Genomic DNA, 15,805 nt, shown 5'->3' with positions numbered 1-15,805 from the left:
GATGAGGTTGCCTTCATCAGCCACTTTTTATAAGGGACGGAGTTCTGTTAGACATGTTAGATGTTCCCAATGGTAGAGCGCCCCCTCATTTGGCCAAACTGGGGCTGCCAAATTGAAACCAACCCATGCTTCATTTCCAGATTCCCATCAAGCTGAGAAATGAGACACTTTTAAGGTAGGAAAGTAAGGTTTCTGTAGAGTTCAGGATCTCTAAGTGATTAGGCTGTAGCAGGGGTATATTTGGATTATACTTTGTGCCTGGTTTTTGCATATTTCATTTATTAGAATTGACCTCATGAGTACAACTGTTTTCTTTTGGATAAGATCTTAGTTAAACTACTGTGCCTTTTATATTTGTCACTAGTTTATCTGTATTTTTAAATTTATTTGTAGGCAACTGATAGTGACTAGAATGAGAAACTGGTGATTTACATAGAACATCTTAATCTGAATTTACTTTTGAAATCACATTCCTTTCATTACTTCATGTAAATAAATGACATTCATTAGGATATCTTTAAAATTAATTTAATTCAGATCTTCATTATTGTCCTTCCAAGATTGCAGATTTTTAAATGCAGAAAATGTTAATTTTTTATCCTGTTCTGTCTCTTTGAAGGATTTATTTTGATAAGGAAACTGACCTTCAATATGACTCTTCGTTATGTTACTTAGTCATTATATTAAACTGACCTCAAAATATTCCTGTGAGGTTGATGTCACTATTACAAATTTTGAAAATATAGGTACACTAACTTAAGTGTCACATAAGAAGTTTGTAGATTGTGTTGTACTTCTGGAATCAGATTCTGTCATTTTCTTAAATATCCTAGAATAGCTTCATAAGGAAAAGATCCCAAAAGCAATAATTTGATTATGGTGAGAGAAACCATCAGTATTGCCATCACCCCCATTCCACAGATGGGGAAATTCAGGCAAAGAGATGACAAGTTTTGGTCAGAACTGGTAGTACCAGAGAAAGCTCCTGGCTGTCACACCTGTGTGTTAGTCATGAGATTATATTTCCACTCTGGAACTCAGAGGTATGTAACTGTATTTATCCATTTCTTAAAAAGACATTGGAAGCCTACCTTGTTATGAATAAAAGTTTGAATTAAACTTCTCAGCAAGTATCTAAAATCTTATTTCTTCTAGGTTTTTGTCCTGGTTTCAGCTGGGATAGAGTTAACTGTCTTCCTAGTAGCTGGTACAGTGCTATGTTTTGAGTTCAGTATGTGAAGAATGTTGATAACACTGATGTCTTCAGTTGTTGCTCAGTAGTGTTTAGACTAAAGTCAAGGATTTTTCAGCTTCTCATGCCCAGCCAGCGAGAAAGCTGGAGGGGCACAAGAAGTTGGCACAGGACACAGCCAGGGCACCTGACCCAAACTGGCCAATGGTGTATTCCATACCATGTGACGTCCCATCTAGTATAGGAACTGGGAAGTGGGGGCTGGGAATCGCCGCTCGGGGGACTGGCTGGGTGTCGGTCGGCGGGTGGTGAGCAATTGCACTGCGCATCATTTGTACATTCCAATCCTTTCATTATTACTGTTGTCATTTTATTAGTGTTATCATTATCATTATTAGTTTGTTCTTTTCTGTTCTATTAAACTGTTCTTATCTCAACCCACGGGTTTTGCTTCTTTTTCCTGATTTTCTTCCCCATCCCACTGGGTGGGGGGGGGGGAGTGAGTGAGCGGCTGCGTGGTGTTTAGTTGCTGCCTGGGGTTAAACCACGACAGTTTTTCATGGGCCAGTTTTTTCATTATTTTTCATTCTCATTATATAAAGTGAAGAAGATCCACAAGTCCTCTATTTAAACACACCTTCAGTTTAGGAAGGTATTATCCTTACTTTGCATCCCAGGTATTAGTACCTCTAATCAAACTAACACCCACTTTCTCTGTCAAATATTTCAAGGTCTTCGAACAGAAAGTGATAGGCACAAGGCATCTGATACACAAATGGAGTAACTTAAAACTTGTGTTTCAAAATAAAAAATTATATAAAATTAAGGTGATACTATCACTAAACATTGGATCAATTTTATTTCTATAACATTATTGTGTTTCTGACAATTTATTGGAAATATCCAATTATGTAGACAGTGGCATCTGTTACAGCTAGAGACTGAAAATATGGGTTAATTAACAGTAGGCTATCTGTCTAAATCTGAGATGTCTGTTAGCATGTCATTAACACCTTAAAGGAAAATGGAATGGGAAAAAAAACCCACCCAAACTTAAATCCATTTTTTAATCCAGGTATTATTACTAGTTTGAGGCATGCAAGACAGCCTACATTTTTTAGCTACTTGACTTTAAGCACTTCTAAAAGTCTTGGAGCCAAATAAAAAGTTGGAAGAGTGTGAGGAAAGAAAAACAACCTAGCTCTAGTATTTTTGCCAGTCCTGCTGTTTGGAGACTCCCTTTACCATTTGTATTTAATTTTCCTGTCTTAGTACAAACCATCTTTCCAACAGCTCCTGAAAGACAAGACTTGCATCTCCCCTGAGATCACCCCAGCAGGAAATTATGAGAAATTAAGGGCCCAGCCTTGCAAATATTTTGTCACGTGAGTAACATTAGTCAATGGGATACCCATATGTAAGTGCTGGCCTGATCAGTATCTAAAGTTGGCAGCTACAGGTGTACTCCTTAAATAATTCAGTCTAAACTGTAAGTCTGCATTATACAACATATATATCAGCCAATTTTATTGAAGATGTTTCAAGTCATACTAGTTCGAGTTATTTTATCATGCTGTTTTTAATCATTTTCTTGCCTCGACTACTCATCCTCACGTAGCTGTATGTTATGAATAACGAATTGGGCATGACATTGAGATTCTAGTGTAATTCAATCATTACGGAAAAACTGACATTCACATATGTTTATGTTTAGCCTCAATAGGAAGACAGTCAGTCACTTTATACCAGGTTACAACAAATATGATTTTAATTATTCCTCTTGTGAAAAATACTTTTCACGTATGATTGCTACCAAAATCACTGCAAAAATGCAATTTGTTTTACATGGTTTCTAAGACTTGTAATCCTTTGAATGTAAAAATATACGTTGTGAACAAACATTTTATTTAAATTGGAAGGAAATTAAATATTTTTTTTGAAATCAAATAAAAATGAATACATGTCCTAATGAATCTTTCAAACTTTCATATAAAATCACAAACCTCTCCTATCATAAGTAAAATGATTGCGATTCAGTAAGATTCATGGCTGATTAATTCCAAGGAACTTAGAAGGTTATTCCAAAGTGCTGTTTCCATAATTAGTGATGTTAGAACTGCTCTTTCAGTGATGTTTATCTTTGGATGAAGTGATCCGCTTCATAATTTGGATTCCCCAGAATGCAGCGCAGAGGGAAAACAAGACCTACAACACAGAATTTAAAATGAGAAACAAAATATAAGATTTTTTAAATTATACTTATCTGCAAATATAATGAATGGGTGAAAAACGAGAGCTCCTGAATAGAAAACTATACAAGAATTCTAGGCATACTGATAAGTTCACTTTAGGAATGTATGCTTTCTTTTTTCTATTACTCTTTATTGTGTACATTCCTGTTTGAATTTGTTCTTTCTGAATGGTACCAAAACAAGGTAACTGGCAAAGTCTGCATGACCTTCCTTACTTTGTAATTGAGTTTGGATTTGGAGTACTCAGAATCATATATAATAAGACAGGACAATAATGACACCAGCTGTGACAGAAGGTAGGTGCAAAAAAGTTAACTGTTTTTTTTGACAAATAGTCTGAAGAATGCTGACATTGTAAATCGCATGGTAGGGTACAAATACCCAAAGTAGACTTAAAGAGAATCTATGGCAAAAGAAGTGTTCTGGCTGCAGTACAATGGATCAGTACTTATTCCCCAACCTGCTATTTATGATGAGATATAAACCAGACTGCAAACAACTTAAAGATGTAATACTCTTTATCTTGTCCTTGGCTCTGTGCATCTTTTTTTTTTTTTTTAGTCAGTGAATTTTAATGAGAGATCCAATTTTTTATTTTTAATTAGTTTATTTGCTGAAAACTGCTTTGGGATGAGCAGGAATACTTGCAGAGTAAAGTCTAATTCAGGTAATAGCTTTGTCCAAAAAACCAAGAAAGAAAGATAAAAAGTGTGTGCACATCTGTGTATGTGAAATTTTGTATTTTAAATTTTCTGAAAGAAACCTACGTCTTTCATGTAGAAAATTTTCTCTAAATCAGAAAATTGCAAAATTAAGGCAGTTGTTATGGGTTACTGAAGTAAGTGAATTTTTTTACTGTGAGTTAAACAAAACATTCCATTTATACTGAAAGATATTTTGTTCACGTGATTTTTTGTTTATTTGAAGGGACAGAGAAAATTGAAAAGAAAAGGAGTTTGGGGGTCAGGTTATAATAATTCTTCTTTCAGGTTAATCTGCAATCAAAAGGTACTGACCAGAGAGCTCCAATTTCAACATTAACGTCATTTAACATTCAACATTTAACAATGCATGGCCCAAAAATCTACTTCTGTCCTCATCTACACAGTCACTGAAGTACATGAGAGCTGAGTGTCCAATATAAATAATAAATGACCATAATACCGAAAATGTACTAATTTTGCACTCATTGAAGGGAATGTAATGGGATCAGGTCTGATCCCTCTCACAACTTGTTTGGGACATGTACAGGCTTCATGTAATCTATACATTACATACTTCGCAGCACAAGATGGAAATAACACAATGTATCAATAAGTAGAATTCCAAAGGAAAAAAAAATCCAATCCCCATTCAACCAGTATCAAGACAAATTCTCTTTATTTTCATTGAAGTCTTTAATTCTACTTGAGCAAGGGTAGGCTGTCTACTGTGTTTAAAACTTCTGATGGCACTGTTGGTGCTGTATTTGTGGTCCCATTTGTAAGAAAGCCTCATAAAATTCTCACCAGAAGACTTACTTACAAGAGTTTCAGACCTTTAGGTATGAAAGATTTAACTACTTTTTTTTTTTTTCTTCCTTGCATTATCACAAACACCTTGTAAAACTGCATAGCTCTATTTTACAGCTATGGAATGGAAAGACTTTTTAAGCAGTGCTGCAGGCACACACTGTCTGTGTTTTGTGAGATATTTTATTTCTATGCTGAGATGACCCATAGAAGAAAACCAACTACAAATAACTATTTGAATTTCTGATTTGGCTGTTATGTAATTGGGATGAGTGTGAATTGTGACATACATAAAATGATGACTTACATATAACATGCTCTTACTGTGGAAAAATTCTTTGTTGAGCTATCTCCGGAAACAGATCTTATCCACTTGTCATAATTAGTACTTCTCTGACACGTTACTAAACTCCTTTCATTCCTCACCTCAGAAAGATCACTCCTATTCCTGGAAGATGCATTAAATATAGAAGTATTTCATTTTCAGAAGAAGCACGTTTAAGCACATTTAATGACTGAAGTGCAGGGCATTTGTAGGGGATTAATGACTGCTGGGAGATGATGATCACCTGAAGAAGCACAGCCATGGGCCATTAAGCCTCAGGAAATGTCCTCAGCTAAAGATGGTTATTGCTATTATAGCCCAAAAATGAAAAAAACATCTCAGGTGAATTTTTCTTTTAAAATGGAGTGATGCAGTTTTTTCTTTCTTAATTAAATTCTTTATTGTGAATTTCTTAAAGCATGCTCAATACTTGTGGGGGCTTATTTCAAATTGCAGTTATTACATCCAGAATGAAAACCTACATACTGCACATTGTGGATCTGCAGAACTAGTTTGGCTTCATGATTCTATAAAAGTATTGATTCACTGCCTATCAATGTCAGGACTGCCAGTACTCGATGGCAATAACGTATTCATGAAGCAATAATGCTGCAAGGTTGTGAGGGGTGGGGTTTGAGAAAAACTCAAACATCAGGGAAAAAAATTAAGGGGCCACATCATCCCTTGCATGACAGCCATTCTGGCTGGCTCTACTGTTAGAATGCTGACCTACCCTGAACAGAGCCAGCTGTATGGGGCTACCAAGCAGAAACTTGCTGTGTAGGTTGGAGTTCAGTTTCTTTTGATTGCTACTGCACACTTTGGACTTACAGGGCTTGACCCACTTGAACAAATGGTGCAATCGGGTGATGTCAGCAATGGAAAGTCGAGACGATACGTGACAGAATTTTGAGCAGACAATAGTGTGGGCAGCAGGAAGCAGCAGAAGAGCATTCCACCACGCAACCTGAACTACAGTTGACCAGTATTTTCCTAATGCCCTCGGGAAAACATATTTCCTGAATCCTATGTGCAGATATTTTGTATTTCCCGTTCAACTCTCTCATACCCTAACAGGTTGGGTTTTGGCTTTGTGTGGTTTTTTTTTTTTTTTTCCTTTGCAGTTTCTAAATTATTGTCACAGAAATTCTCATTCCTTCTTATATTGTCCAAACCAACTAATATTTGACCTTTGATAAAAATATTCATGGTTTCCTAATTCAGCCAGTTTTGAAATAAAAAGATAGAGTTAAATAGTATACATTTTCTATTTTTACACTGAGAAAAGTTCCCCCACAAAGAATATTACATAAGAAAAATAGTTTCACTTCTGTCTTCAGATGAAAAATTACTCTGGACAGTGGTCATATACAGAACAGCTAGGCCTAAAAGCAGAATTTCTCACAACCATATATCCAACAAAGTTAAATGCAAAATTTTGCCACCTTAATATAAGCACTTGTTACATTTACCTGTTGAAGTAACTACAGATTAATTATACACTGTCCTTTAGACTGCTGGAAGAGGACAGTCTTCTTCCAAATATTTACATTACCTCCTTTCATACAGCCTTTCTACTTCCATACAGCCTGTATTCTCTCTCTGAATAAGCCTACAGAAATGTAAATAACATTATTCACAAGAACAAAGATAGCTTAACTAATGGATTGACTGCAGGACTTAGTCTGCTCTTCACAGGAAACTCCCACTGGAGTGATCAAAGTTTATTAGGCTGTAAAGAACTTTAAAATCATTAGCTAAATTCAGGTACCCACTTCTGCATGATTAACTTTGTTGCTGATCACTAATGTTATTTTCTGCCATTTTCTCTTTTGTAATGGCTTTCTATATTTGAGTTGCCTAGACATAGTATCTTTCCTCTTGCAGATTTCATCTGGATAGAATTAGAAGGCTTTAGACATTGGTGTAGAAATGCAGACCACCATCCAATGATAGCCCTGCTTTAAGGGGGGGGAAAGCTCAAACCACACCACCTCAGATCCTTTCCAACCTAAATCATTCAATGATTCTCTGATGTTTTTCAGATTCTTCCCAGACATGTTCACTCCAAATTTCACTGCAGAGACAGTCTGCAACTGTGCAACAAATTGGCTATGTCTGGGGTACAACACCATAGGAATGGGTGTGTTTATGACAGTGACTTCTCTGAACACCTCTGTGCTGGGCAATGTATTCCTAGCTCTGGAGAGGGCTTGGGAAGATCAGCTCATCCACATACTTCATTAGGCTGGCTCTTCACATCATAAAGTGGACTTGGTACTGGCAAATGTGATAAACAATGAGCCCTCTCAATGTGATGCTGAGAATTGTTTAACTGATACTGCAAATCAAACATGATTAAGGTTCTTTTTATATTTTATCTACAAATCTGGACACAGCTTCTTCAAATCCACCAGAAATCATTTCATACTATCAATATTAATGATAGAGTAATTTTTAGACTTTACCTGAGAAGGCTGTGTCTGGGTAATGTAATTGTCCTTTTCTAGTAAAGATGGAGATAATGAACTGATATAACAGTTAATAAAAAATACTAATATTAATAGCAAAATGGTTGAATAAACTACTCCAGTTTTCACAAGTACCTAAATGGTGCAGTTTTCATTAATACCATCACTGTTTTCCCACTTCTCTACACAGGACTGCTTCAGGTGCTGAACTACACAGAGATAGAAAATACATGTCTCAGAAATAGGGAAAGAAGTTCACTATTTCTGGAAGTCAGGATTTGGGTAACAAATGCATAGATCTTCATTCTTAGTGCAATGTTTGGAGATGAGCAGTCTGAGGCTAGTAGAGAAATGCCATGGCATTAACAGCAGATCCAGGAATCACTAATCTTGTACAATGCAGAGATCAAGAAGATTGCACTAGCAAAAAAGCTGCAATAACAATACCTGGAAAGGGAAACCAAGAAACAAGAAGGTTCCTTCTCTGTGTGATGCTTTCCATATAGTTGGAAATATATGGAGAAGGTAGTGGGAAGCTGATTTTTTTTTTTTTTTTTTTTTTTTTTTGGTGACGGAACTGTGGATAGAAGGGAACAGGGACAACTACAATAGTAGTGGCTTCACAGCATTTGTCCAAGATTTCTGTAAAAGTAGCAGGATGTCTGGAAATTCTCCATAACGGTTCATGACACACATTCAGACTATTGGTGCAGCACATACCTCGCAGATTCAGCATGTCCCTGACCTAGAACAAGGTGTGTATTAAGAGACTGTTGGCACACAGGATTAAGACAAGTATCTTCAACCCCCACAAAGCATATTGATAGTTCACTCATAGACTGGTTTCTTGCTACCATGATATACCTCATTAGTTTTATACTTTATTATTAATAGATAATGAGAACATAATAGAGAAGTGATATATACATCTCCTTCCTATTCTGTTAAATGCTTTAAACATTCCTTCTTTTATTAAAATATGGTCTGAGACTCTAAAGCTAGATAATGTATGAAAACATAGGCTGCAAAAGCCCCCATACCTTAAAAGGCTTATATTACCTATCCAGGAAATACAAAGAAAGATCTGGAGAAAGGATATATAGTCCTCAGTTGCTTTCACAGCTGGGCACATCCCCACTATGAAATCAAGTGCACTGCAGAGATGCCTGAGCTAGCAAGGACATAAGCTGCTAAATCTCTCTCAGCACAGCACCAGGTTGACTCTGTCTTTCCTGGCATTGCACACAAGCTAGTAAGTCACATCCCTCACCTAAATACATGGGGATTTTTACACAGGCAGCACTATTACAGTTATATTTAGACCTAAAATGGCTTATGTGCATCCAGCATGGTATCTTGCATCACATCCTTCACTCTGGAGAAGCCAGCCCACTACCTCTCAAATCACTTGTGTAGATATATGTATCCTATTGAACTGTTACCTATGAAATTCCTTCTCTCTTGGGTCACAGCATAATCCACAACCTAAGCACTAGGATTAGGAAGGTTTTACCTCATTCCCCAAAAGACAAAAAACCCCACTAAAGTGGGAAGCTTTGCTGTCAGTCATGTGAATAGGAACTACAAAGCATGTTAATGATTACTAAATCTTCACCTTGCAATGAGCTAATGCAAGGTGGAAACAGTATCAACGTTATACTCATTAACATATACATCAACTCTCTGCATCTCTTCAGTATGAATTTGTTTTACAATATTTTACTGAAACATCTGAGAATACTTCCCACAGTGTTACCTAATGCCATCTATAAATTCCTAGATCATTCTAAAATGTTTAGCCATTTCAAGTTGTCCCCAAAGTTAAACCCTGTTAAACAAAAAAGTCACTTCAGCTGTTCAATGAACATTTAAAAATAACTTCTGGACCAAGTCTGTTTCATTGTTTTGCAAATACATTTAAAAAAAATATTTAGTAATTATAAATTGTCAATCATTATCTGAGCTTAAAAAATTTCATAAAACCTGTAAACAAAATATACACTTTGTTACACATTCCAGAGTATAGTAATATTTTAGAATTTCTGTTTATTGTTCTTTCATATTGCTTTAGTTTCATTTTTGACAACACAGTACTGAAAAATAAGTTCAAAGATCAACAGTTTTAGAAGATCTTAATTCTGAGTTTCACCTTTTTTATTTTAAATATTCTGCAATTTTTCACACTCCATTTTCCCTCAAAGTTGACAAACAACAGGCATGGACATTTTCTCAATTATTATGTTTTAAATGAACAATTAAAAATAAAGCTTTCATAGAAGTTAAGGTGACAAAACTTACTCAATCTGTAAACATATCAGTTTAATCTGTTGCAGGTTAACAGGCCAAATGAGATTGAAAGAGTTATTAATAGCTGTTCATTGCAGAAATGAAATATTTGAGATAGTCCTGTCTCAGGTTGGCTAAAGCTGTCGAGTTTATTTTCTTAAACATTTAAACAGGAAATGTACCCACTGAGATGAAACATCTCATTTACTTTTATGCCTGTCAGCAGCTGTAGCATAATTACATACACCCAATTGCATCACTTATAGCTCAAACAAGTTGGAAGGTAAAACAGACATCTGCAAAGAACTATTTCACTTTATAAGATATTATTTAAATTATATGTAAAGAGCAGTTTAATCTCCCTTATTCAAGATACACGAAGCTCATTTTAGTTTAATCTATAGTTTACTGCAGAGATCTTATATTTAATCAAATTCAAACTGTTCTCTTAGGTTTAAAGAATTGAATGCCTTTAAATGAATTATTCTATGTGAGAAAGGCTAGACATGTATATTTCTGGGATAAGAGTAAGGGTATTCTTTTTATACAGTCATGGGTTTAAGAAAAGTTTAGGTACTGTACTGCTTAATCCTGCATTGAAGTAAGTTTTTACTTAAAAGACAGGACAAATTCATTTAAAGGAGTCCATGCAGGAGGGATGTCTCCTTTATGCTTGCATTCTTGCTTGAAAATACAGGAAAATTACAGCTACAGAAAAAAAATGATTGTAGTTTGAACACAGAAGAAGAATTGCTAAACATAGCATTTCCGAATTTGGACTGGATATTACTTAGCTATGCAACATTCACCAAATAAGCATCTACATAGATAATTCAATCTCTTCAATCCCTTCATTTTTATGTCAGTTTAATACAATACTATACTGACATTGCAGGAAAAATGTTAGGTAAGTCAGCGTCCAATCTCTCCATCATTAGCAGAGATAAAATATTGTATGTTTCTACAGAGAGGGTTTCATTTCAGAGTGTGGCTATTGTGCGTAAGCACCCTGGCAGGGTGGTGAACAGAAACAAGAGCGCTCTGACAGCCTGGAGAGCTCTGACAAAGGTGGGTGCAAAGTGGAAGATCTCCACTCACTGCTATACTACATAGCCTCTTGAGAGAAAGTTGACTAGCTACAAGCTCCAAAATGGGAATTTTTCCACTGTGTGGGGAAAAAAAAAAAATAATAATCCCAGCCTTTAACTATAACCCACAGACATTAGATCACTGACGGGAAAAACTTTGCTGCAGATGTTGAAAAGAAGTGATAGGAAAAAGCTGGCTACTGCGACTAATGGCAAACGTGAAAGAAAGGAGTAAGAATGTGCAGAGAGGAATAAAACAATTGAGTGACAAGCAGAAGGGATTTCCAGCACAGTGAACAAACAACAGCAAAGTATTCAAGAAAGACAGAGGAAGATCAAGGCTAAAAGTCATTTGAGACAAAGATTGCTCTTAAAGCCAGCATTTTGTAAGGAGAAATGAATCCTTTCATTGAAAAATGGAGAACATAGAAGGCTGTTCTCAGCATAAAAAACTCAAGCCAAACCAAACCAACCAATCAAAGAAAAAACCAACCAAAGAAAAAAAAAACAATTTCTGAATGAAGGAAATGGGTTAATATTCATTGATACCATAAAGGAAAAATCATAGAATCATAGAATCATTTCGGTTGGAAAAGACCTTCAAGATCATCAAGTCCAACCATTAACCACGCCCCCTAAACCATGCCCTGGAGTACCCTATCCACTCGCTTTTTGAATACCTCCAGGGATGGTGACTCAACCGCTTCCCTGGGCAGCCCATTCCAATGTTTGACAACCCTCTCAGTAAAAAAATTTTTCCTAATATCTAACCTAAATCTCCCTTGCCTCAACCTGAGGCCATTTCCTCTTGTCCTATCTCCAGACACCTGACAGAAGAGACCAACACCCTCCTCACTACAACTCCCTTTCAGGTAGTTGTAGAGAGCGATAAGGTCTCCCCTCAGCCTCCTCTTTTCTAGACTGAACAACCCCAGATCCCTCAGCCGCTCCTCATAAGACTTGTGCTCCAGGCCCCTCACCAACTTGGTTGCCCTTCTCTGGACACGCTCAAGCAGCTCAATGTCTTTCCTGTAGCGAGGGGCCCAAAACTGAACACAGGACTCGAGGTGCGGCCTCACCAGTGCCGAGTACAGGGGAACAACCACCTCCCTGTTCCTGCTGCCCACACTGTTCCTGATACAGGCCAGGATGCGACTGGCCTTCTTGGCCACCTGGGCACACTGCTGGCTCATATTCAGCCGGCTGTCAACCAGCACCCCCAGGTCTTTCTCTGCCGGGCAGCTTTCCAGCCACTCTTCCCCAAGCCTGTAGCGCTGCATGGGGTTGCCGTGACCGAAGTGCAGGACCCGGCACTTGGCCTTGTTGAACTTCATACAATTGGCCTCAGCCCATCGATCCAGCCTGTCCAGATCTCTTTGTAGAGCCTCCCTACCCTCAAGCAGATCGACCTTGCCTCCCAACTTGGTGTCATCTGCAAACTTGCTGAGGGTGCACTCAATCCCCTCATCCAAATCATCAATAAAGATATCAAACAGAACAGGGCCCAACACCGAGCCCTGGGGAACACCACTCGTGACCCGCCGCCAACTGGATTTCACCCCATTCACCACTACCCTCTGGGCTCGGCCACCCAGCCAGTTTTTCACCCAGTGAATAGTGCACTTATCCAGGCCACAAGACACCAGCTTCTCCAGGAGTATGCCATGAGAGACAGTATCAAAGGCCTTGCTGAAGTCTAGGAAAATAACATCGACAGCCTTTCCCTCATCCACTAGGCGGGTCCAAGTTAAAGATAGACAGAACACACCCATCCTGCCGGCCAACCCTCTTTTGAGGCCAAAAGCAGTAAACTATGCCTGTTTTTACGTTCCAAGGAGCAGAAAAATATGCTGAGGTCAGTCCAGCCCTCTGTCCATCCCTTTACATGGAAAAGCACATCTTCTGGCTATTGGTGTCTTGCTTGCTTGCTTGCTCTCAAGACATTCTTCCTGTGTTCTGGCTTGTTGCTTCTATTTTTGTCCAGGGAAACTCCTATTCCCAAAACTCACCATCTTTTGATTATATAAAAGTTGTTGTTATTGACATTAACCACAGATATATTCAAATGGGCTAAATCTCTGATATTCCTACTCATTATGTCAAGCCAATGTAGTTGTATTATTTAATTAGCTCATAGAAAAAAAGAAATAAAATTAATGGAAGTGATCCATGTGACTTTCTACTAGGAAAACTAGGGGAATATGGTCCAAATGAAACGTCTGTGTGGAGGGTACAGAACTGAGTGGAAGAAGAAACCTCCAGAAAGGAAGAATCAATTATTATATCACAAAATGAGAGGGAAATCAGAATTTAGATGAAAAAACAGGCATGTATATCACAACATTTCTAAAATACAGAAAACCTATGAAACATCTTTCTTTTCCTGGAAAACAGGAGGAGATTTCATAATAGTTTTTAAAAAATCTGGAGATACTGGAGAAAATGTGTAACTTAATAGAAATGGAAGATACTAGACTGAAGAGAAACCAAATACACAAATATGCTGTGAGGAGTACATCAGAACAAAATTGGAGAGTTGGAGCAGTTCAAAAACAAAACATGTCTCAACCATATGCAGTATCAATGTGGAAGATATTAACAGAAGCATTTTATGTAGCCCATAGGTATTGATCCAGCCTACTGAATGGTGATGAAGTCTTTAAGGAAAACATAGATAAGCTGGATATAGTCATGAAGTAGACAACAAGAATGATAAAAGGTTTAGAAAAGCTGACCTGTAGGAAAGCTTGAAGCAATGCTACTGTGAATTTCTGAGGGGAGAAAAAAAGAAAAAAAAAAAAAGACTCAGGAGGGGCAATAAGATAAATTTTCTGACATGTAAAAGAATAATACAAAACCAAAAGAAGATAATAAGCTACTGCTCAGGGTAACAAAAACAACAACAACAACAATTTTTTTAACTAAAATTTTCATTAGATAATAGCTGGCTATAAGGATGGTATAGCATTGGAATCAGCTATGTAAGGAAGCTGCAAAAGGTATGTAAATGGTTAGATAGGCATGTGTCTACGGTGTAGCTGTACTTGATCCTTCTTCAGTGCAGGCTCCCCACCAGCCCGGTATTTCTGTTTATTCAAAATGAATGCAAAAGGACTCCTCACCTCTAACTAACATTCGCTAAGTTCTACTTTCCCAACAGTGGTTAATAAAGATGAGGCTGCTTAGCACATGGAACAACCATTACTTAGCGACTATTTTTTTGCAATAACTAACCTTGTGCAAGACTTCACCGATTTCATTCTCAGATGCAGCTGTCACCTTAGTAAAAGGACAAAAAGCAGGATCTGCTGCTGCTTTAATTTTTTTTTTTTTTCAGTTTCTGGCATTGGACAGGGTTGAACCTGCTTCCCGTCAGAGCAGTCATACGATTATTACATTTAGAGATCAGCTTGCATTCGTTCTTCAGACGATAGCTGCAGACTACCGGCAGAAGCATGAGCTAGCTCACCCCTATTTTATACTCAGCATACTCTCAACATTAAAACCATGGGACTGCATAGTCAAAATAATTTGCCTTGAAGACTGAAAGAATAATCAGAGTTACAGTAAAAGCCTGGGATGCTGAGGTATTCAATCTATATTCTTTGCCATAGATTAGGCAGCGTATAGCAAGACACTTTAGTCTTTACTGCTCCTTAGCTGCAAAACAGACAATGATTCTGTTTCCCCAAAAAGGAGTTACTTTCCAAACCCTGTCTTAATAAAAACTAAGTTTCATTCACTACAGTAATGCTGAGAAGACAAAGGCATGTCAAAAAGGCACAGAGTTGGCCCTCTGTGATTTTTTTCTTTCATATAAAAAAATTCTGAATTTGTACCTTCTTTTTTTTTAATCTCAGCAATTATGTACTTGGATAACCACAACAGAAATCCTTAAAAATCAGATAACTGCAAGCATTTCTTACACCGCTCCAGCTATTGAGCAATCTTAGTTCCATAACTCATGGCACTGACCACAGGAAGAGCTGAAAATGGTGTCAGAATTTATTTCCGTCTCATGATTATGTTGGTTTTAAAAGTCAGAAATCACTATATAATTAACTGTTGCAGAATGTTGGAAAAAACACCAATCCAGGCTTCAGTTTTATAGAAATATATCCTTTTCTTAGAATAAGTTTTTGGGTTAATTTTTTGCCCCCCCCCCCCCCATGTTGAATCCTAGATTAAAAAGGATGTTGTGCCCTAAATATGCTTGTCTTGGAAAGCCTACTTGGTATTGTTGTATTTGTATGTCAAAGGGAGGACTGAAGTCTCAACAATTGTTAACCTCTCCCATGGTGTGCTAATAAAAGGTCAGAGGCCCACATGTGGCTTGCAGCCTGGGGAATTTCTCTCAATGTTCTGCCAGGGATGGGACCGCCTGAACGGTTTCTCTCGTAAGTTTTAAGCCATAAACTGCATCCTACTTGGCTTGCTGTGCCAAAACTGGACCCAAGGGTATCCAGAGTCTTGGCTGATGGGAAAAAATGAGTGCTTCCTATGGAAGCCACAGCTGTTTTCCTGAGAGAGAGAGAGCACAGATGCTCAAATATTTCTCTACTTTCCGTTTCTGACTACCTGTTCTGGCAGCAGTTCCGAGAGAGGGGGAGGACAGAGGCAGGCATCCAGCTGCTTTCAATAAGCCTTGGCAGCACAGGTACTGATTGCCTAAACACTAAA

The 15,805-nt window shown here is 37.6% G+C and overlaps 1 protein-coding gene across 2 annotated transcripts in view; it reads right to left on the bottom strand.

Moving 5' to 3' along the window:
* Window positions 1-2,032: 2,032 nt before the first annotated feature.
* The window catches only part of AGMO (alkylglycerol monooxygenase), a 200,473-nt gene continuing 186,700 nt past the window's right edge, over window positions 2,033-15,805 (bottom strand). For both annotated transcript variants that reach the window (XM_052800848.1, XM_052800857.1), the window contains one exon: window positions 2,033-3,397. In XM_052800848.1, the coding sequence (XP_052656808.1) occupies window positions 3,352-3,397 (46 nt within the window). In that variant the 3' untranslated portion in view covers window positions 2,033-3,351. The remainder of the gene's footprint in view (window positions 3,398-15,805) is intronic.

This window comes from Harpia harpyja, chromosome 1, assembly GCF_026419915.1.
Source record: "Harpia harpyja isolate bHarHar1 chromosome 1, bHarHar1 primary haplotype, whole genome shotgun sequence".
Taxonomy (NCBI): Eukaryota; Metazoa; Chordata; class Aves; order Accipitriformes; family Accipitridae; genus Harpia; species Harpia harpyja.
This window is presented reverse-complemented; position numbering and strand designations above follow the sequence as displayed.